General features: G+C 41.9%; 2 protein-coding genes and 1 long non-coding RNA gene across 4 annotated transcripts in view; 2 read left to right on the top strand and 1 right to left on the bottom strand.

Moving 5' to 3' along the window:
* Positions 1-14141, top strand: part of LOC131230329 (glutathione S-transferase-like) — a 33215-nt gene extending 19074 nt beyond the window's left edge. Inside the window, exons 1-3 of one of the 2 annotated variants that reach the window (XM_058226199.1) lie at positions 12784-12976; positions 13203-13251; positions 13689-14141. In XM_058226199.1, the coding sequence (XP_058082182.1) occupies positions 12827-12976; positions 13203-13251; positions 13689-14137 (648 nt within the window). In that variant the 5' untranslated portion in view covers positions 12784-12826 and the 3' untranslated portion in view covers positions 14138-14141. Of the gene's footprint in view, positions 1-12783; positions 12977-13202; positions 13252-13688 lie in introns of those variants that run through there. The other variant, XM_058226200.1, reaches the window with a different exon arrangement.
* Positions 1-14257, bottom strand: part of LOC131230331 (uncharacterized) — a 31719-nt gene extending 17462 nt beyond the window's left edge. Inside the window, exon 1 of the long non-coding RNA XR_009163984.1 lies at positions 14183-14257. This is a non-coding gene — a long non-coding RNA (uncharacterized LOC131230331). The remainder of the gene's footprint in view (positions 1-14182) is intronic.
* Positions 14258-20919: 6662 nt separating this feature from the next.
* Positions 20920-22278, top strand: LOC131230330 (glutathione S-transferase-like). Its single transcript, XM_058226201.1, has 3 exons — positions 20920-21107; positions 21334-21382; positions 21818-22278. Exons 1-3 carry the CDS (start codon positions 21063-21065, stop codon positions 22264-22266), a joined length of 543 nt encoding a protein of 180 aa, XP_058082184.1. The 5' UTR covers positions 20920-21062; the 3' UTR covers positions 22267-22278.
* Positions 22279-23494: the final 1216 nt, after the last annotated feature.

The raw sequence follows: 23494 nt of genomic DNA, 5'->3' as shown, positions 1-23494 counted from the left end.
CTTCACCTATAATAGGTGGAGGAATTCATTCATGGTCAGCGCGGGTTGTTCGAGCTTGGCCTAGAGAATGAACGACCTCACTAGCGCCCTTTAGGCATTTAGGATTATCTGCCTAGGAACTAACTCTAGATGCAAGAAGACATCGCTGAGTATACAAGGAAGAGGGAGCCTCAAGCCGCACTGGAGGGTGACCAAGAATATGGCCACCTCGCCGTCCTAGGGCTCGCTTGAAATTTCACCAAGTACGGGAGCTCGAAGTACCACAAACTTTGGAATGTGGTACTCTGACTTGATCCATATTAGGTCGGATTTCGTCAACGTCGACCTAATTGGCCTGGTTTCTTTTAACTTTGATGAAGATTCACCGTCCTCCTCCTTAGCCGAGACAGCCCCCTCAACATCTGCTTGCCGCTCGACCGAGGACTGGGCAGCCATCCTCGACCCATGGGACGCTTTAAAGTCCTGGTCACTCATCATTACCACCAGAGAGGGCGGACTCTCCAAAAGGTCAAAATCATCCCGCCCACAATCACAATGGGACCACTTCCCCCATTGGTTCGATGATCTCAATATTTTTTAATCGGAACGGCCTCCGGAAACCGTAGACCGAGAAGAAAAAGAAAATAAAAGGGGGATGGAAGACATGGAACAGAGCTCACTGGAGAAGGAGGAGCTTGGAGGTCACCGAAAATCGCCTACGTTTGGGGTGAGCAAGTAGAGAGGCAGAGAGACAACATAGTAAATAGCCCCAATAATGTTAGGGCATCCCCTTTTATAGGGGACTCAACTACACAACATTTAATGACCACACTCATTATGACAACCAAAATGATGCCTCGATGATCGCGCTCGGACACATGGAACTCTCCCACTCGCGGGCCAACCCAACTCTCCAGAAGATGCCACACGTCAGCATCTCATAGGTAAGAAGCCGAGCAAGCATGCCGCCAGCGCACGCGACCTCAAGTGGTGCGCATTATCTCGAGTGTGTTGTACCATGATTGCAAATATGGTTTAATCCTCGCGCTATCCGCCCTATCCAACATTAATGACAAACAAACCCGACACCCCATACATAGGATAGTCCGACCTCACCAATACCGACCTACTTCGCCAGCCCGCTGTGCGAGCTTGGAAGTAAGGGCTTACCGTTATGGGTAAAAATGGACCGACCAATAAGATAAGGTTAGGTCGTAGATCCGTATGCGCCACGAGGTCAGTCAACAAATGATACGACAAAGAGCTCAATGTCGACCCCAATCTGAGTAATAAAGGAGATGGACTTTGTTCTCCTAATAGTCGTCGAAGGCAGGTCGGCCGATCGCTAATCTCCCTGACGACAAAAGGAGCTCAGAAACAACTCAACAGAAGAACCTAGGTCGGCCGAACCCTTCCTTGGAACAACTCCCCACCTCGGCCTCCCACTGCTCGCTTCTACTAGTTCCCACCTGAGACCGACTGTCCAAATCCTACCAAACTTATTCATCTGAGATTCTAACCAAGGATCGAGGGAGATGATTGCAACACGGGTCTGTCCGAGATCTCCGCTGAGGATCTATGAACAGTGCGATACGCCAGGGATCCGAATCCCACTACAATACACTCCCACTAAATAGGGAATATCCTCTATGCCACCGCCTCTCCTCACCTATAAATAGGAGCATCCCTAATGATGAAAGGTACACATAATCTTACACATGAACCACTCTAAAAAACCCTACATTCTACTAGGCCTAGTTTACCTGTCTGACTTTGGCATTAGAGGGTCCCCTACAACAACCAGGGTCTCTATCTGTCTTCTCTTACATCTAATAAGTGGTCTGAGGACGTCCAGATTTCTGCATCAACAATTATCATCCACTAAGGGTTGAGGTTGTCTTCCACTGAGGGTCGAGGTTAATATCCTCATTGGGTCGAGGTTGTCATCCTCTAAAGGTTGAGGTCGAGGTTGTAATCAACTAAGGCTTAAGGTTGACAACCACTGAGGGTTGAGGTTGTCATCCACATTGGGTTGAAGTTGTCATCCACTAAGGGTTGAGGTTGTAATCGATTAAGGGTCGGGGTTGACATCCACTGAGGGTCGAAATTGTCATCCACATTGGGTCGAAGTTGTCATTCACATTGGGTCAAGGTTGTCATCCATTAAGAGTCGAGGTCATCATCCACATTGGGTCATGACTGCAAGACAACCTCGACCATCTGTAAGACAACCTCGACCATTATTGGATGCCAACCTTGACCATGACTGTAAGATAACCTTGACCATTATTGGATGCCAATCTCGACCATTACTATAAGACAACCTCGACCATTATTGGATGACAACCTCGATCATTATTAGATGTCAACCTTGACCATGACTGTATGACAACCTCAACCATGACTGTATGACAATCTTGACCATTATTGGATGCCAACCTCGACCATGACTGTAAGACAACCTTGACCATTATTGGATGCCAACCTCGACCATAACTGTAAGACGGCCTTAACCATTATTAGATGTTAACCTCAACCATGACTGTAAGACAACGTCGACCATTATTGGATGCCAACCTTGACTATCGCAAATATTAACAACTCAACCATTATTGTATGCCAGCATCGACCGTGCCAAGTATTGACAACCTCGACCGTGCCAGTTTTTCACAAACCACAATAGAAATAAAAAGTACATATATATATATATATGAAATATTATATATCCACATACCTTCGTTTGCCATTTTTACGAAAAGTGCAAGAAGTCGGAGTTGGAAAGACGATGACGGAGACAATCATGGTGAAATAATAGAACCAGAAGGGGCAAATGAGGGTCCTAGAGAAGAAACTTTAAAAGGGAGTGGTAGGGTTGAGGTCGGTGTTCAAAATGGGGCACTACGTTCGTTTTTGGCATTATAAACTCCTTTCTGTGTGACATCTCTAGGTCCCATCTTGGGCTTTTGGTCAAATCCACTTCATCCATTCTCTTCATAATTTTTAAGAAGGAAAATGTTCATAGAATTATCAAAATCTTTAGATTTGATGGCCCACAATACAAGAAGACAGTAGGTATTATACCAGCAAACTATTGATCCCTTTTCCTCACTGTGGGCCACTGATAAACCGAAACAATGTGAAGTTCACACATTTTTATGAAAATCATAAGTTATTAATATTATTAATAGATTAGATCTACTTTTTGATGGGCCTCGTGATCAAACAGATTGAATCGACCCTTTTCTTTGGGCATAGGGAATCATAATGATCGAAACTTCTCACTGTTCACTCTCTAAGCATAGGGTTGTGATGTAGTAATAAACTCGGTGAGACCAAGGTCGAATCCCAAGGGACCGAAACCTGTACTTTATCTGAAACTAAGTAGAACTAGAACTAGTACTAGACTAAGACGAAATCTAAATCAAATAAATTTAAGGAATAATGGTGAAATCTTTATCTAAAATCTAGAATTCAAAGGTAAGGAACTAGGGTGTCAAGGATCCACTTGTAGCAATTGGGAAGTTACCTTGTATTGATTCAGGGACTCAACTAGAATCAAAGTCTGATCTTGTCCAGTTGGTAAGAAGAGATTTGTCAGATCTCTGAACTTCTCATGGATCTAATTATCAACATATAAGATTGGTGAAGATTTGGAAGTGATTCCATCACCTAACCATGCCCAGGAGACTATGGCAAACAACAGCAATTTACCAATCTCACAGCCAATCATGAGAGAATTGTGAAAGTTAAGAAGGGTTCCATCACCCAACCATGCCCATGAGACGATGGTAAATAACAGGGCCTCCTAAGTTCACAATCTCATAATGAAAAAAATATACTTAAAGCTATTGCAGATCTACTGTAATTTGAGTCACAATAAACCATTAAAAACTAAAAGTAATCCTTAATAATCAAACTAGAATCCATAAGAGTTCAATGAAGCATGAATCAAAACAAAGCAACCATCCTAATCACGCTACAAGCTTCTCCTCTTAGCCCTAGCTAAGAGGTTTAGCTCGGCAACATGATTAAACTAAATCATTTAAACAAAAATAAAATAAAGAAAAAGAAAAAGAAAAATAACTCTACTCTCTCTCTCTCTCTCTCTCTCTCTCTCTCTCTCTCTCTCTCTCCTGTGCTTCACATCCAGCCCAAGATGATCCCCTACACGTCATCTCTCCTTCTCCTTTTATAGCAGATATGGTCGGTGGAGTGTTAAAGTCGGCTTGCGTGGAGAGATTTCGCAGCAACAGTCGGTTTGCGCAGGTCCTGTTTACACAGCCACAAAAACAGCGCCGAAACTCCCACTTCCCTTGCTTTCTTTCCAAAGAAACAACGTCCCATAGGACATTTTGGGATGGCCTACACGATGGATGGTTCAGATTGGCCATCCGACCATCGATGGTGGGCCAGGAAGATCCGGAACGTTTGGTTCTTTCGGACTGCAAAATAGAGCCAACGCTTCTTGCGCTGGCTGTCGATGGGGCCCACTACTTCTGATTTCTGCAAAATCCACTCCGTCCATTGGATTCAAGATGAAAAAAAGTTTGGTCGGGCAGAGACCAGGTTGATTTGGTGTGGCCCACAAGACTTTTCATTCCACCATCCATCTTGTGTTTAATCACGATCCATGTACGTACACGTGTATAGGGAAAAAAGGCCACCTAGAAGAGGGTTTTAGCTACCCCGCGGAAGTAATGGACGGTCCAGATCATTGTTCCAGGCACTGAGTGGGGCCCACTAGTGAAACCTAATCGGACGGGGACCGTCCCTGATGTGTTTTGAAAACTTTTTAAAAAAGCATTGGTCAGTGCATGCTGACCGATTTCTTGATTTTTTGGTGCTCGTCTAGTGCATGTGTGTTATGCATATACACCATGTAAAGTGGGTCCCATCTTAATGTAAATGAAGAATCCGCTCCGTCCATTCCTTTCCTCATCCCATTTAACGCGTTGAGACCAAGATTGAAGCATATCCAGATATCAGGTGGGCCCCATGTCAGGATTTAACGGGCTGATCTATCCGTTGGGCCATTTACACAGGGGTCCAATGGTTCAAATTTGACATGTACGGTTAATTTATGGTCATTAGGCTATGCATGAAGTTTCGAGCCAAATGGATGGTGAAAACCTTGTGATCTTGCATTCTGGCTGACTTTTAGGCCACTTGAGCTTCAGTTTCTCGATCTTCTCGGATCTCCGACGTGTAAATCCGTCAATCTTAGTCCCCTGGGGTCCATCCCTTGCCTTGGTGACTCATGAGCGTTAAATCCATGCTTTTAGCATCCTATTTCAATCCAAGCTCGTAAATACACCCTTCATCACAAACACGATTAAATCGGGCCATTAAACAGTACCATGTTCGTAAATCCAAGCAATAATTGTGGTCTGATATGCAATATTTGACCCTCAACACTCACTCACGCCATTTTTTATTGTACCTACATGTGATTAACCAGAACAGTATAGAGTCAGCTCTATGGTGCCAATAATGATATTTATATGTCATCTAACCTATTCATAATATCACATATACAGCTATGAATGGAACACACAAATATCATATTTATCGAAAAGGTGTATGGTCCACCCGGTAGTTTTCAATGGTTGCGTGTAACTTATACTATTCATTGTGGTGTGGTCCACTTCATCTGTAAGTAACCTTCAAATTTTGGGTTATATATTACGATGAACTCGCACAACTAATGGACTGTGTAGATTGAAAACTTAAATCACAATAGGCCCACAACTAAGAGAGTACCATGGAGCACAAGACTTTCAGCCGATGTCCTCTCTTCATTCATTATTTTCTATTTTTGTGTACAAGGATAATTTTTTCTGAAAAACTTTTCAAGACTTGTGTAACGCCTCGTGTTTTCAGGACCCGAGTATATGACTCGTTTTCCAAAAACCCGATTGTTAACCTATAGAGAGCCAAAGCTATATATATATATATATATATATATATATATATATATATATATATATATATATATATATATATATATATATATATATATATATATATATATATATTCTTTCAGAGTTAGCAGTTTAGCGTAGGATGGACAAATCAACACAAAGAAAAATTGTATTCACATTTAAAATATACAAGAGGTTGCTCATAATGACTTATACAAACCAATGAGTCTGAAATAACCAATACAAGAATTACATAAATTACACAAGAGAAATAATAAAATGTATATAAGTTTAAGTCGCAATATCGTGCAGCTACTCTTGACAAACACAGCCATGCATCCCAACTGGCACCTGCACCCTACTCCCCATCAAATCTGAACATGCATGCATATCATTTACGCCACCTGTACTATCTGTATAGTTATATATTTGATGGATGAATGGCCAACTCAGTGTGAATTTTTCTTAAGATTACACACCGCCGCCTTAGCTAAGTATAGTTAAAAACAACAAGGTAATCAAAATAATACATGATGCAGTCTTTTTAAATGCATGGATGTATGAATGCACATCGACCCGGGGATGCTCATCCAGTCGGACTTGGGCTGGTCACCCATGCATAAGACCGGTCACTAGCGTAGCATATCTCGTACAACACAGTGACTAAGTCATCGTACATACCATGTACGTATGTCGATAGTCGATGGTCTAGGAGCTAGCGAAACGATACCCCATGCACTAAGCCTAAGGGCATGTGCTACAACATCCAGAATTAGCCACCCGTTATCGCCAATATGCTATGAATGCATGATTAGCCAACCCATTATTATTCCAATTACAATCAGCTGGTTTAAGTAATTCAATAGTCACTACAGGGGGCTCACTACCCAACATAGGCCGACAACTCGGGCATAGTGTCCTATGACCACCATACTCGGCCCATGAGATTTTCTCATCTTAGGATGTTTAATGAATTCCCGTCGACCAGTAGACAATAAAATTCAGTAAGTAGGGATTACCATCGCATGGTATAGGCTATCAAAGCCACATCAGGCAAACCTCAAAAAATGGGACAAATGTCAAATCGCCAAGGCAAAAAGGGTGCACGGAAATCAAATCAAAATGGTAAAAGGGTCAGGCAAGGCTAAATCAATGTGGTTAAAAGAAATCATTTCTAAGCCGCTCAAGCCGTATGTCCTATGGATGGTAAATCCCACATTAATATTTCATGTCCCATATAACCTCTGAATCGAGGGCCCATTTCTTACCACAACCTATCATGTTACATCCTAAGTATGGGTTCACATACACAAGAGAGAGTTACTCACTAGTAAGTGTAGTAAATAGATATTCATATACGACTTACAACAATTCATGTGAAAGCATATAGATATAGCATGCTAGATGTATGTGAAGCATTTACTAATCACAAAGGTCATGGATTGAAATTTAAATGGAAGTCATCATGTAAATAATTATTGCATGCATTCATAAGTCAAATATAAGTCATAACTTAAGAGTCTATGACTAATGTAATAGATTACATCTTATAAGATAACATATGTGATTTTGATAAAGACTATTATTTAACTAATTTGGAAATAGAAAGTAGATGTGGCCATCGGTTCGAGTCGACTCGGATTGGGCCCAACCCGGCCAGATCCGAAGTTTCACTGACTTGACCCAAACTCGACCCGATCCAGTACCGAGTTCGGGGCAACTGACTCAGTCAGATCCGATATTTTCATTACCTGACCCGATTCGAGTCCGACTCGGTCAGAAAAATCGAGTCGGATCAGATTTGGCACGATTCGCATCGGCTCAGATTTATAATCCACTCCCAAGGAGAAGTGAAGGCAGAAACAGAGTTGGATGGGGGTAAGTGACAAATAAAAAACCTTCTTTTAGCTTCTGTAAGGCCTCGAAAAGTGCATCCTAGCTATTATGTTTCAAGGACTGCAAGAGAAGCCAAGAAACAAAAAATAGAAAGACGGAAACATTTTTTATTGATTATTTTTTTAGAGGAAATAAATAAATTAAAGACATTGCAGCAAACAGACAGAACCTTCCCCAAGTAGTGAAGTATGCGTTCGACAAAGAGAGAGATGATGATGATGATAGAGCAGACGACGGCGACTACCCAGGTGGGAGTATGCTTGAAAGAGACAGATTCCCCCGCCATTGAAGAAGAATCCGTTTAGGAAAAGAACTAGAAGATATACAATAAAAAAGAAAAAGGGGGTGGTGATGGTGATCAAGAAGAGGAAGAGGACCGTGGAAGGATATAATAAAAGTAGAAGAATAAGAGGGACTCCATCCATCCCTATCTTGGAGGGGGGAAAAGTAGGAATTGAGAATGCCCATGTCCATGTCCACTCCATACTTTTTCCTTTGGGTTGATGGGATTGGACAGTTGATAGAATGCAAGTAGCAGACGCGGTTTGGCTGTAGAACCAAAAACATTAGCCACCTACCTGATGTTAAAGGCTATGCATCCGGGTCGGATCTGTTTGGTTTGATTCAGATCCACTCGGTTCGGGTATCTGGGTCGGATCGGTCCGGATAGAGGTTTAACTGGACCTGACCCAAAAAAATGTCGGATCTGGAAATCCCAACTCGATCAGGCCCGATCAGAGCTATCGGTTCTGTTCGGAACGGGCCGGATTGGGTCGGATCGGGTCAGTTCTGCCCACTTCTAATGGAAAGCTTATGGGAAGAAATCATCACCTCACGATCGAATCGCCACTAGTGTTGCTAGGGAATGCGTGTGCCCTTAAAGTTGAATCCTACCACAAATCATGAACTTATACCATTAGATCCAAGTTCTATGCACTACCTATGTTTAAGGTCATAGCCTAGGGCTTGAATTATTTATCTTTATGGTTTTGATGTAGAATTAGGATTTTCATCCTATGGTTTAGTTCTAGGCTTAGATTTTAGGGTTTGAACTCTGATTATTATTATTATTATTATTATTAATTTTGTACCATGAATGAGATAATAGTCGTAATAGAAGTATTAAACAATCAATATTAATAATGATGATTCACAAGTTCATATTTATATATACCGACATTATCTAATATTCTTATAATGACTAATAATCTCTTAAATAATACAAATATTAATAATAAAATTTTTACTAACAATAATATAATAAGGACTAATACCAATAATCATATTAACAAGAATTATACTAATCCCATAAGGAAAATGATAATATTTTCTAATGATAATAAGCATAACTATCAATAATGAATTTAGTGACAATAAGAGATACTATGATCTACCATTAAGGATAATATTTAAGAGAGTTAAATAAAATACTACTATTTGATAATTACAATTTTGTTTACCATAACTAGGTTGGGCACAAATAATCTGCTAATGGCTAACCATATCTAATGTTGTCAATCCTCATAAAATAATGGTAACAATGGTAATAATACATTAAAATGAGTTTAGCATGGAAAGAAAGTGTTGACTCACCTACGTCAAACCGGTTACTTGACTCGATGATTCGACTGAGCGAGTTGACTCAGTATTTCAGTTCGATCTCAATTCGAACCGTCGGCCCACTCCGCGACTCAACCTGACACAACTCAACTAAGTTGACCCAACTCCACACAACTAGACCGAGTGAACTTGGCAGAAACCCCACGAAGACGGCAAAACCCCTCACTCCTCTCTTCTTCTTCTTCTTCTTCTTCTTCCTCTTTCCTTCCTTTCTTCCCTCTTTTAAACTCCATAACTGTCAACAAAATGACCAGCAACTCGCTGGAACTACAGTAAGCAATCCGGCCAGCGAGTTGACTCAGCGTTGGCTTTTCTCTCCCTATTTGTTTCTTCTTCCTCTCTTTTCTTCTTTTTTCTTTCTTTTTTTTTTCTTTTTTTTTTTTTCCATTCAGGAGGTTGCTGGGGTGTTCAACAACCTATCTTGGGCCACGTTCGAGCCTCAACTGGGCTAAAGAGTCTACTGAGTCAAGGTAGCGAGGTGACCCAACTCGGTAATGGTGTGGAGAACACGACATGCACACTCTTCTCTACTCTTTCCTTTGCTTTCCCTTTCTCCTTCTTCTTATTTTCCCATTTTCTTTCAGCTGGAAACGTCCAGCTATGGATGGCAGGCCGGGCCTGACTCAAGCTCAATTGAGCTGAGTCGAGTTGGTGCAGTGCACTAGCAGCACCTCTTCCTCTCATTCTTCTTTTTTTCTTTTCCCCTCCTTTCATGTTTCTCTTCTTTGTTCTTCTTCTACTATCAGTTCAGCAGAGATTGCTGAACCCGCCTTGACATGACTCGGACTCAGCGGTCGAGTCCAGTCAGCTCGACAGCGGTGCAGTGCGACCTACGCTCGCACTCACTCTCTCCTTCCTCGTATTCTTCTTCTCCTTCTTATCTTTTCTTCTATCTCTCAGCTCTTTTTGAAGGCGAACAACCCCACTGGACGAACATGCTTGTCCTAACTTGAACAGGAGCCATTGCGCTTTGAACAAGGAAGAAGGAGGGAGCCGTTAATGGCGTTTCCTTCACGAGGGCTTCCTTCTCCATTTTCTTTCTTCAGAAGAGTCCACAGGAATTGTATGAAGCTTAGATCACGATCGGATCATGATCGGAGTGAAGCTCCATGGAGATTTTTCTGGTGGGTTCGAGCTTGTAAGCTCTTGGCTTGTTTTCGTGCAAACCCGTGAGAACTGGTGAGGATCCCTGTTGCACTCGATCCGTAGCTCTTTTATCATATCCCAGACTCTCTTAGCACCGTTGGATTTGGATCCAATGGCCTGAATGCTAGGGTTTTTCACAACCTTCGAATACCGCTGGTAAGAGAGAAAACTGGCCGATGTTCTCTCTATACCACGAATGGAGTTCCCAATCCACGTGGAGGGTTAGGATTTCTCTCGTATGAACGGTCGATATGCAAGGAGAGGAGATCACGCGGATCGCCAAGCTGGCAGCAGCGGAATGGAATTTCCATTTTTGGAAAGCATGTGTTTGTAGGCCATGCTTTCACTGGAGATCGTGATCACGCACATACATTCCAACATACGATATGGGTTGGTTTTTGTTCAGCTCCACCTCCCTGATCGTATGGACGGTTTGGATCGTCCGGGAGGATGATGATGATGGACCACAAATCAGCAAAAAGGGTAGCAATCCGTTTGAAACCGATGCCGGCGGAAATAATAGAGAGAGAGGAACTCCCCTTTTTAAGGAAATCGCGAGTCAGCCCGCTTTGACTAGGTTGCCCTATCCAGTGCACAGGAGTGCATGTGAACTGTGCACGTGCGCTGCCCCAAATTGGGGTCCACTGTAATGATCAATGAGATCGACTCCGTCCATTATCCTTGGAGAGTCCAATAAAAGCCTCTGACTAAAGATCAGGTAGATCTAAAGTTCAGGTTGGCCCCACAACTTGATTTGGATCATATTGGTAGATTCCCATCAATCCGATGGTCGGATCATCTTGAAATTAAACGTCAGCGATCAAAAAGGTCCTAAGTATCCTAAGGAATGTTCAAGCATGACATACAAGTTGATGTGGAACTCAAGTGGGCCACAGTACATGATTTTTAGAGTTTTACGAACGTTTAACGGTCAAATTAGCTTCAGATGCTAATCTGATCAACCCCAAATGATTCTTAAGTTGCTCAGTCCTCAAACTATGATGTATGTCTCATCCAACCATTCAATTGGGTTACTTTTGAGCAATTACACATCTTTGTAGTTACATGCTCAAATACAATGTTTGCCTTATAAACCATTGGCCGAATTGATTCAAATCACTTATCAATCGCTCTAATAATCCTAAGAGCCATCTAAGTGCACTTTGGTGCCTGATATAATGTTTAGGTTGTTTGATCAGTGCGATCAAGTGACGGATTTCTTTACAGGATGTTATGGGCATGATAGATGGTGGATCGAATGATGCAAGCCCTGTTATGGGCATGATTGATGGTGGATCGAATGATGCAAGCCCTGGTATTAAAATGAACGGTTCGATTGATCTATGCGAGTGAAGTCCTAGAGTAGATGTCAGCTGAAGTTGTGATGAGCCATTTTGAGAATCAATCAAATGGATAGTTTGATATACGGAAGGGGATTGTTTTCAATGGTTGGATTTAGGCTAGAATGAGAGTGAATGTTCACTTACGCCAGGCTTGTATTTATACTAAATTAAATTTCATGGTAACACTCAAGTACTGAAAAGTACGGGGTATTACAACTTGTCAGATGGCCACCCTCAAAATATTCAAGAATTTGACCATACCACGATACTAGTATGGTCAAAATCGCTACAAGTTTAGACGTATCATGAACCTAAAATCACCCTTCTTTAGTTATTAAACTGTATAATATTTTTTACATTTATTAAACGGTTAAAAAGAATCACATCTAATGCTGTTAAAAAAAAGGTGCCCTTGTATAAGACGTTAGGATTGTTGAGTTAGTCGGTTTACATTCAGTTAATATTTACAACGTATACCATTTTAAGTGCCCCTATCAAGTAATTCCATCTTTAAAAAATAATGACCTTGCACATGTCGCATGCATGTACGTCAGCCCGTAACGCTATTGACTTTCTTTTCTGACCATCCAGTCAACTGCTAAAGATTGGATGGTTGGGATTGTTCGACTTTGGAGACACGCTCTATCCATAGCAAACAGCCAGCGAGATGAACCGCTGTGTGGACAACCTTATGTCCAGTTAGGCCTATTTTTGGGCCGAGGAAGGATTTACAATGGGACCCACTTGATGAACGGCATAGATAGCAATTGGCAGGTGTAAGAAGGAAGACATGGAGAACACTCTCGAAGGACGACCAAAGCGGCTTTACTCTACATAAAGGCCACGAACTCTTCTATCTTCTTGCTCAGCGCGTTAGTTCTTAACGTTCTCTCTCTTTTCCCTCTATAAGATCCAACGGCTATGGCGGTTCCAAAAGTTTACGGGGAAGTGCTTTCGACGGCCATGCAACGAGTTCTCGCTTGCCTATACGAGAAGCATCTCGAGTACGAGCTCGTGCCCGTCAACATGGCAGCCGGGGACCACAAAAAGGAGCCATTTCTCTCCTTAAACGTAAGTTGCTTTATACTTTCAAGTGCAAGACGCGTGTACATGTCATCCAAGACACGTGTGATGGATCACATCCGTCCATCAGGCTGTCCGTGATGTTTACATGGGCCACAGTGTACAAAATAGACAGCGCGGGCGTGATCCACACGTAGAGATTATACACTGAAATATGGTGTGTGTTTCTTACCTATTAATGCGGTTGTTTTTTCTTTCGGCTGTTGTCGTGCAGCCATTCGGTCAGGTTCCTGCGTTCGAAGACGGGGATCTCAAGCTCTTTGGTAACGTTTTCTCTTTTTTCGTTTTGTTATACACCCATGCCTGGTGTATAATCTTTACCGGCAGTCAAGAGCGTGGATTCTATCGCGATATTTTCAAAATATCGGAATTTTTATTTCTCGGGATTCTATCGCGAAATTATTGCGCTTTTTAACGCGAAACATTTAGAGGTTAAAACAATCATTCAATAATATAATTTAAATTTATTATTAGTTCACAATAAATACATTCAAATATTTTATTTTTGCCAAAATTTCCGATAATATCGCGAGAAAAACGTCGGAATATGAAAATCTCCCGAGAAATACGCAGGCCGAGACACCATGTATGGAAGGGCTAGGATTGTGTCCGCCCGTGGGTCTTTCCTATCATAGCCAAATCTCGCAGGTGGACCCCACATGATTAACTGATCCAGCGTCAACCATGTAATTAACTGCAGAATCAAGGGCGATAACGCAGTACGTAGCTCATAGTTACCCTGAGAAAGGAACGGAGCTGATCTATCAGGATCCAAAGAGGATGGCAACGATTGGAATGTGGATGGAGGTGGAGGCCCACCATTTTGACCCTGTGGCTTCTAAGCTAGTAAGGGAGCTGATATTCAAGCCCATGTTCGGCATGGCCGTCGACTCAGCCCTGGTGACCGAGTACGAAGCGAAGCTGAGTCAGGTGCTGGATGTCTACGAGTCGCGACTCGAGCAAAACAAGTACTTGGGTGGAGACTACTTCAGCTTGGCTGACTTGCATCACCTCCCTTGCATGCAATGCCTGATGGGCACACCTGTTAAGGAGCTGTTCTACGCGCGCGTGCATGTGGGTGCATGGTGCAATGACCTTTTGGATCGACCAGCTTGGAACAAGGTCATAGAGTTGACGAACGATGCCTAGCTATTTCTCTGTGTTATGTCCTTTTGTTTATTGTAAGTCTGTAACTGCTTATGTGATGTTGGTGGTATGCTTGGACCACAAAATAATATTAATTTGTGATCAGCTAGATCACAGTTTGTAACTCCTTTGAGTCTACCAGACCATCTCACTTCAACTTGGTGCAATTGACATATTTAGAATATTATTGTGTGAACTCACTTGTAATCTTTATATTTGCAAACCTAATTAAGTTATTATATAAATGTGTATGGTCTGTTCGTGGTCGGTTTTCGTTTTCAGGAGTTGGAAAGCGGGTGTACCAGAATTGAAATTGTAGCTCAATGCAAATCGAACAACTATGACCCCAATCGCTAAGATAGACAGACACAGTGTATGACCAAAATTTGATGAGATCAGTCGCCTATTTAGCCCTCCCTCAATATGTAAAATAGGACTAGGCGATATTCAGATGGTAGGGTTCGTCCTATGATAATGGGTTAAACCTTTGCCTTCCAAATGAAAGTACTTTTCAGTTAGATAAATTGGAATGGGGAAGAGATTTTTACAGTCGGTCGTAAAAAATAGCTGCAAAGTATCTTTTTGCGTAAAGAACTAAATCCAACATCTGAGTGTAGATTCAAATTATAGCTAATGTTACCAGCTACTTAATTAGCCCTAAGTATTTATAACGTCTCGGAAAAATCCGTACAAGGATCCGAGTACAACCTCAGACAAAAATCACTCAGGACCGAAACTTTTAAAAATTAGGTTAATATTAGCAAGTGCTAAACTAGAGTACTTATGAAATTGGCACTAATCACTTTAAATATGATCTGCAAGACTCAAACCATGAAGAATCATTGAAGCTACATTACCCTGAAATGTAGAATCCATCCCTAAACCCGGTTGCTCTCGGGAGCACACCGAAACTCCATACGGACCTGAACCACACGTCAAAAGTCCAATAACCGTAAAACTATACAGCTATGACCGCATTACTGGACTTGACAACTTCCTCAAAAATCAAGTCTTAATTGTGTCTAGAAATGCACAACTTGAGCCTGGAACAAAGTGTGTGAGAAATGTGAATGTCTTTAGAGATAAATTTTGAATTTAAGTAAACTGAGTCGTGTCGCTTGCAGGTCAAATATAAAGATTCAGATAGTCAGAATCTAACCCAAATACACCCTCGGATCAGAAAAATTTCCCATGCATGGCAATGTACTTGTAGCCCTAATTGAGTGGTGGTGACTGTTGAACTGAAACTGATCTGCCACGGTCGATCTGTAAACCCGATCGAAGTGAAAACTGAGCCTGACCTAGATCCATGGTCAGGGAGCTTAAGTCCAACCGCATGTGGAAAAGGGGCCACCAGAAGTGATCCATTGGGCTGAAACAAACGCCTTTTGAATATAACCTAAGTATACCTTGGCCCTGGGGCCATTTCCATCAGACCTGGGCCTATATAAGGGCCTTAAACCCTCTCCCTTATATTCCATACGAATTTTTAAACCCTAAAAAAGAGAGGAGAGGAAAAGGAAAGGAAAGAGAGAGAAAGAGAGAGAGAGAGTTAGAGATTCATCCTGGGATTTAATCCCGTTGCTCCAGGCACTTAGCCACCCTATCTGTATCGCTATACGGGTGATTCCGATTCCGTACTTGGGTAAGGAATCCTAACCTTAACCTGTTTTAGAGTTTTCAACTATTGTAATAGATGAAATAGCTAACCTATTCCTTGATATAGGTTGTTGTGGTGCCGTAGACACAGACTCGGTATACAAACTGAGTTCGATACGCGTTTACCGGCGTTAGGTGCGGACTATAAATATTTAGGTTATGGTTTTCAAGGCTTTCAATGTCAGTAACGATTTATGACTGACTTGATTACTATCTCATATGCTTAGACACGATGTTTCCCGTATATTACACATAGATATAAACTATGTTGTTTTTAATGCATTCTAAGTGTTTGTTGAAATGATTGAATGAATATGGATTCATGATTTGTGCTTGCCATGATTTATGTGTGAGGATATATGATGGTTGTACGTGTGGCAACTCCTATGTGGAAGGATTTGCTACGATGTGCGTTTTAACTAATTTATTACATGTACGTAATATGTGTAGTCTAAGTGTTTGATAAAATGCCTGAGTAAAAAAATGCTTAATGTAATGTGCTTAATGAGGGTGTTGAGATAGGATTCTCAATCCCCTTATCCAGGGTTATAGTTTTCTTCATGTAGTCTATTTTACTACTATGTGATTTGTGAATTAAATGCTCATATATGTTAACATGTATTCTATGTGTTCGTTGAGATGCCGATATGGGATCTATATTTAATTGTGTTGTTACATGCTTTCTTGGCTATTACATTTGAATGCTATGATTTGGAGTGTGTTTGGGGCTACGTAGTAGTTCAGGCAATCGGTAATGATTTACAACTAGTGGCTGAACTGTTTTAGCCACGATAGATGTGTTCGACGAATCTGAGTCGTACGTCACTTGACAATAGTGGCTAGGCCAGGCGGAATGCTTATGCACTCCATGTCGATTAAGTCTATGTGCACTCGTACTAGTCGAGCTCGTCAAGTAACCCGATTGACCCGATGTATGTTCACCATGTATGGACTCTACTGCTTGAATCTAAGGTACCAAACTCACCAGTGAAAACTCTTTTAACTTTAGTACCTCGATCCACTAAGAGTCATGAGCTGGGCATGGTGGTATGGGACACCGTGGTCAAGCTGTCGGTCTATGCTAGGGTGACGAGCCTCCCGGTAGTGACCATTGAGCAAACCCGACTCGTGAGCCAAATATGGTGGTAATGGACACTATATTCGAGCTGTCGGCCTACGTCTAGGTGACGAGCCATTCGTAGTGACCTCGAGCATACTCTAAGACTGCGCAGAGGCGACGAGTCTTTCCATAATAATTAGAGTATAAACTAGGCCTGCACTGATAAGGTGACGAGCCCTTTGTAGTGACCGAGAACCGCAACATCGTATGAGAATTGCTAGGACTGACGACCCTAGAATGGATCATTGTTTGGGAATTGATATAAGGGAGGTACCTTAGCTTCCCAATCTTGCTGTATGAAAATGACTAATGAGAACTTGGTAATCACGCTCATACACCACATTACGTATGCATTTGGCGTAGTAGGTCAAGCACTGAGGAAGTGTTTCACACGCGATTGTGAGATGAAGTCGCTGAGGGAACGCAGGCGAGGGCATGCATCATTATTTCATATCATTCTTGCATTAATCAGAGTATTTAGGGATGTCTGATTGTGCTGCTTTATCATTACTACTTAAATGGTTTGATAATATGTTGACCTTTGCTTTATTGTTCCACTGAGTTGATCACTCACTCCCACGTTACGGGACAGTGTTGTACACACCAACCAGACCTTGTTGTAGGTTTAGATGATGGTGTAGCCTACAAGGCAGAGCTGGACTTTGAGGATGATGAGGAGGCATTCTTATATATGCAGTATTCAGGCGGGTTCTCATAGACCGTTCTGAATCGACGGGGCTTCAGGGTTCATGCTTGTAGAGGACTACTACTCTTTTGACATTTTGTATTTTGAATTAATACTTATAACTATTTGACCTGACAATGCGTTCATACTTTGGGGACCTATAATGATTTATATATTTTATACCCTTATCACAGTCTTCCGCTTGTGTAAATTCAACTGTCCCTGAAGTATAATTCGCTGATTTAGCTTAATCTCATTCATGTTTTATGTACTAACATAGACAACATCAAATCATCATCATATTTGTTGCCTAAGTGATGCGTTGGAACTCGGGAGTTGGATACCTGCTCGACCCCCGATTTTCAGGGCGTTACAAGTTGGTATCAAAGCATGATTTAGATTAAACCGGACCTGGGTTATAATCACATGATGTGCACTGACCCATTTAGACCTAGGTGGGTGCAATAAAAATGTAAAGACATGCCTAGTTTTTCCAGTTTCGCCAATTGGCGAAAATTACCGAAAACGATCGCTGAGATCGGGTCTGTACACATCCGTGATCGCTTGAGACGACCCCGAATCACCCCTAGACCATCAATCGACGGGTTTAGACCATGATTTATCCCATCCCAGCCTTCAACAATCGATAAATGCGAATGTACATTAGAAAGTACTCGAAATGACCCGAAAAGACTCAAGAGGGAGTCAGGGGCCAAAGGGGACACTTCCAGGGAGACCCAGGATGGGACCCACACATTTTTAGGGTCCAGGGGGCAGGAGGACCTCGCCTCACGGGTGAACCATCACCGGTTTGTCCAGAGGTCGGCGAGGGTCCAGTGATAGCCATACGGACCCCAGTTCGGGCCCGTCTCCCTCTGACACCATGCCAAATTCTCAGCCAGCCACTGGCCCCACCAATGGGCCTACACCTGTTATACCACCGGTTCCAGAGCAGAACCGTACGTCTTCTTCGACGCCATCTGGACCTCAGTCAGCTCCCCTTACTGATAGGTTGGAGCAGATGATGTTGTTGATACAGCAGCAGTAAGTACAACAGCAGCAGCAGCAGCAGCAGCAGCAGTTTTTGACCACCATGGCAGAAATTTTTACCCAGGGCATGGGTGTGGCTCCACCTACATCACCTATGCCCCCTGTTGGGAATGTGGGTGCTAGCGGCCCCCTACCTTTGTGGGTACTCATAAACCCCAGGAGGCCGAGTATTGGCTTGACCGCATCTCTAAAATGCTAAAGCCGTTGCACTGCACGGAGCCTAAGTAGGTAGAGTTGGTCACCTTCATGTTCGAGAAGAAGGCCAGCTTATGGTGCGACAGCGTCCTCCGTACTGTTACGGTCAGACACATATGGACGTGAGCAACCTTTGAGACCCGCTTCCATGAGAAATACTATCCCATTACCTATCGCCACGAGAAGGAGAGTGAGTTCCTTCTGAAAAGGCCTACGTCCTAGAGGGGGGGTGAATAGGACAATGCCAAATAAAACTTATAACAGTGGAATTAAAGAATATGATAGCCAAAATAAATCACAATGCAAGAAAGTAAAATAACCTCAAAATTCAGATCTTGAGAGGTTGATACAAATGTTGTTCTAAGGACAACCTTACACCAAAAACCAGAGTTTATGGTAGGACAACCTTATTTCTAGAAAGATCTTTGTATCAAATCTCAAACCGAAGAGGAATACAGAAATAAATACAAATTGAATTAAAATAAATTGTAATCACAAATGTATTGTTCTAGGGACAGTCACACATCATAAAAATGGCAGGGCAACCTTGCTGGAACAACTTTTAAAGGAAATTGAATATCAAGCTGATAAAGGAATAGCAGAAAATAAATTCTAAACTATTACAAAATTCTCACAATGCTTGAATTAAATGATTACAACATTCACCACCATACATACATCCCACAAAAGAATAATTAAAGATCAGAAGTATAAATCATTCAACTACAACACAAGGGATTATAGTGGTTCGCCTGTGTGTTCACCAACTGTTAAACAACAGCCACACAGAATGCTACTCCACTCTTAATATCCTCACACAGGGGATATTAGCGTTCACTAACAAAATAGGTTTTCCCAGGTTCACCCAAAACATTTACAATTGTGTCTTTATCTGTGGGCTTACACAATTAAAAAACCCCACTTCTGAGTTTGCCTGGCTCTCCTCAGATAACCAATACAACAAGATTTTTCTGGCAAATCTTGAAAGAAACCAAAAACGGAAAGAAATTTACAATTAAATGTAAAATACCTGATTATCTCCTTCATTGTAGCAGCCCGGTAGAACCAAATCAGAGTAGATGATTGAATGTCTAAGTTCAATGTCCAGTACTCAATTACAATGGTTCTAATTCTAATAGATTTTAAATTAAACCAAATAGGGCTTGCCTTAATTGATTTTGATTCCAAAGAAAGGGAATAACAATTCTTCTTATCAAATTAGATTGGAATAGCAGAAACAAAATCAATTAAATAAAGCTAAGGAAAGAGAATATTAGAAAGAGAATATTAAATAAGCACACTTAGCTTAGATGGAGCATAGAATTATCTCTCAGAAGTTCGACGAAGATTGGCTTGAATGGATTGATTAATTCGATGATTTCTTCTGAGATTCGTGCACTATTTATAGGTGAGCAGATCGCGTCTTCGACTGGTCTAGGGAGCTCTTCGACTAGTCGAAGCAATAACAAATATTTGAAAAATCAGGCGCGATAAGCTTTGACCGTTCTACGATTGGTCGAAGGTCTCCTTCGACTGGTCGTAGGTCACCTTCGACTGGTCGAACAGATTCCTGGACTAGTCGAAGCCTAACAGATTTTATCCGAAATTTGTAACAAACTCACGACTGATCGAGGAATTTCTTAGACTGGTCAAAGCAACTCTAGGACTAGTCGAAGAACAGACCAAACTTATGTAAAATAAACATTCGATTTATGTATCCAAAGTGACCTACTTCTAAAGTCAACCTAAGGTCAGTTAAACCTCAACCATGAAGTAAGGACATTGAAACATTAGGAGCTAGTGACCTTGAAGTATGAGCCTTGAAGTCTTGATGTAGTTCAATCTTGAAAGTATCTTGAGTTCTTAACCGCTGTGTGGACAACGTTAAGTCCAGTTAGGCCTATTTTTGGGCCGAGGAAGGATTTACAATGGGACCCACTTGATGAACGGCATAGATAGCAATTGGCAGGTGTAAGAAGGTAGACATGGAGAACACTCTCGAAGGACGACCAACGCGGCTTTACTCTATATAAAGGCTACGAACTCTTCTATCTTTTTGCTCAGCGCGTTAGTTCTTAACGTTCTCTCTTTTCCCTCTCTAAGATCCAACGGCTATGGCGGCTCCAAAAGTTTACGGGGAAGTGCTTTCGACGGCCATGCAACGAGTTCTCGCTTGCCTATACGAGAAGCAGCTCGAGTAAGAGCTCGTGCCCGTCAACATGGCAGCCGGGGACCACAAAAAGGAGCCATTTCTCTCCTTAAACGTAAGTTGCTTTATACTTTCAAGTGCAAGACGCGTGTACATGTCATCCAAGACACGTGTGATGGATCACATCCGTCCATCAGGCTGTCCATGATGTGTACATGGGCCACAGTGTACAAAATAGACAGCGCGGGCGTGATCCACACCTAGAGATTATACACTGAAATATGGTGTGTGTTTCTTATCAGTTAATGCGGTTGTTTTTTCTTTCGGCTGTTGTCGTGCAGCCATTCGGTCAGGTTCCTGCGTTCGAAGATGGGAATCTGAAGCTCTTTGGTAACGTTCTCTTTCTTCCTTTTGTTATACACCCATGCCTGGTGTATAATCTTTACCGGCAGTCAAGAGCGTGGATTCTATCGCGATATTTTCAAAATATCGGAATTTTTATTTCTCGGGATTCTATCGCGAAATTATTTCGCTTTTTAACGCGAAACATTTAGAGGTTAAAAAACTCATTCAATAATATAATTTAAATTTATTATTAGTTCACAATAAATACATTCAAATATTTTATTGTTGCCAAAATTTCCGATAATATCGCGAGAAAAACGTCGGAAGATGAAAATCTCCCGAGAAATACGCAGGCCGAGACACCATGTATGGAAGGGCTAGGATTGTGTCCGCATGTGGGTCTTTCCTATCATAGCCAAATCTCGCAGGTGGACCCCACATGATTAACTGATCCAGCGTCAACCATGTAATTAACTGCAGAATCAAGGGCGATAACGCAGTACGTAGCTCATAGTTACCCTGAGAAAGGAACGGAGCTGATCTATCAGGATCCAAAGAGGATGGCAACGATTGGAGTGTGGATGGAGGTGGAGGCCCACCATTTTGACCCTGTGGCTTCTAAGCTAGTAAGGGAGCTGATATTCAAGCCCATGTTCGGCATGGCGGTCGACTCAGCCCTGGTGGCCGAGTACGAAGCGAAGCTGAGTCAGGTGCTGGATGTCTACGAGTCGCGACTCGAGCAAAACAAGTACTTGGGTGGAGACTACTTCAGCTTGGCTGACTTGCATCACCTCCCTTGCATGCAATGCCTGATGGGCACACCTGTTAAGGAGCTGTTCTACGCGCGCGTGCATGTGGGTGCATGGTGCAATGACCTTTTGGCTCGACCAGCTTGGAACAAGGTCATAGAGTTGACGAACGATACCTAGCTATTTCTCTGTGTGTTATGTCCTTTTGTTTATTGTAAGTCTGTAACTGCTTATGTGATGTTGGTGGTATGCTTGGACCACAAAATAATATTAATTTGTGATCAGCTAGATCACAGTTTGTAACTCCTTTGAGTCTACCAGACTCATCTCACTTCAACTTGGTGCAATTGACATATTTAGAATATTATTGTGTGAACTCACTTGTAATCTTTATATTTGCAAACCTAATTAAGTTATTATATAAATGTGTATGGTCTGTTCGTGGTCGGTTTTCGTTTTCAGGAGTTGGAAAGCGGGTGTACCAGAATTGAAATTGTAGCTCAATGCAAATCGAACAACTATGACCCCAATCGCTAAGATAGACAGACACAGTGTATGACCAAAATCTTATGAGATCAGTCGCCTATTTAGCCCTCCCTCAATATGTAAAATAGGACTAGGCGATATTCAGATGGTAGGGTTCGTCCTATGATAATGGGTTAAACCTTTGCCTTCCAAATGAAAGTACTTTTCAGTTAGATAAATTGGAATGGGGAAGAGATTTTTACAGTCGGTCGTAAAAAATAGCTGCAAAGTATCTTTTTGCGTAAAGAACTAAATCCAACATATGAGTGTAGATTCAAATTATAGCTAATGTTACCAGCTACTTAATTAGCCCTAAGTATTTATAACGTCTCGGAAAAATCCGTACAAAGACAAGAGTACCACCTCTGGCAGAAATCACCCAAGACCAAAACCTTTAGAAATTATGTTAATATTAGCAAGTGTTAAACTAGAGTACTTGTGAAATTAGTACTAATCACTTTAAATATGATCTGCAAGATCCAAACCGTATAGAATCATTACCGCTACATTACCTTAAGATTTAGGATCAATCTCAAACCCTAGTTGCTCTTGAGAGCGCATTAAAACTCCGTATGGACCTGGACCGCACGTCGAAAGTCCGATGACCGTGAAACTATACCGTTATGACCACCTTGCTGGACTTGACTACCACCTCAGAAATCAAGTCCTAATTGTATCCGAAAACACACAACTTGAGCCCGGAGCGAAGTGGGTGAGAAACGCGAATATCTTTAGGAAATGAACTTTGACTTAAGTGAATTGAGTCGTTTCACTTACAGGCCAAATCTAAGGATTCAGACCGTCGGAATCTGACCCAATTACACCCTCGAATCAGAAAAAATTTTTAAACTCGGTTGCTTTAGGGAGCACACCGAAACTCAGA

This window comes from Magnolia sinica, chromosome 17 (genome assembly GCF_029962835.1).
Source record: "Magnolia sinica isolate HGM2019 chromosome 17, MsV1, whole genome shotgun sequence".
Lineage (NCBI taxonomy): Eukaryota > Viridiplantae > Streptophyta > Magnoliopsida > Magnoliales > Magnoliaceae > Magnolia > Magnolia sinica.
Note: the sequence above shows the minus strand (reverse complement) of the source record. Positions and strands in the feature narration are given on the sequence as shown.

Coding starts and splice junctions, on each gene's coding strand:
- LOC131230330 (XM_058226201.1), top strand. CDS start 21,063: ATGGCAGCCGGGGACCACAAAAAGGAGCCATTTCTCTCCTTAAAC. Junction 21,108..21,333: donor AGCCATTTCTCTCCTTAAAC/GTAAGTTGCTTT, acceptor GTTGTCGTGCAG/CCATTCGGTCAGGTTCCTGC. Junction 21,383..21,817: donor TGGGAATCTGAAGCTCTTTG/GTAACGTTCTCT, acceptor AATTAACTGCAG/AATCAAGGGCGATAACGCAG.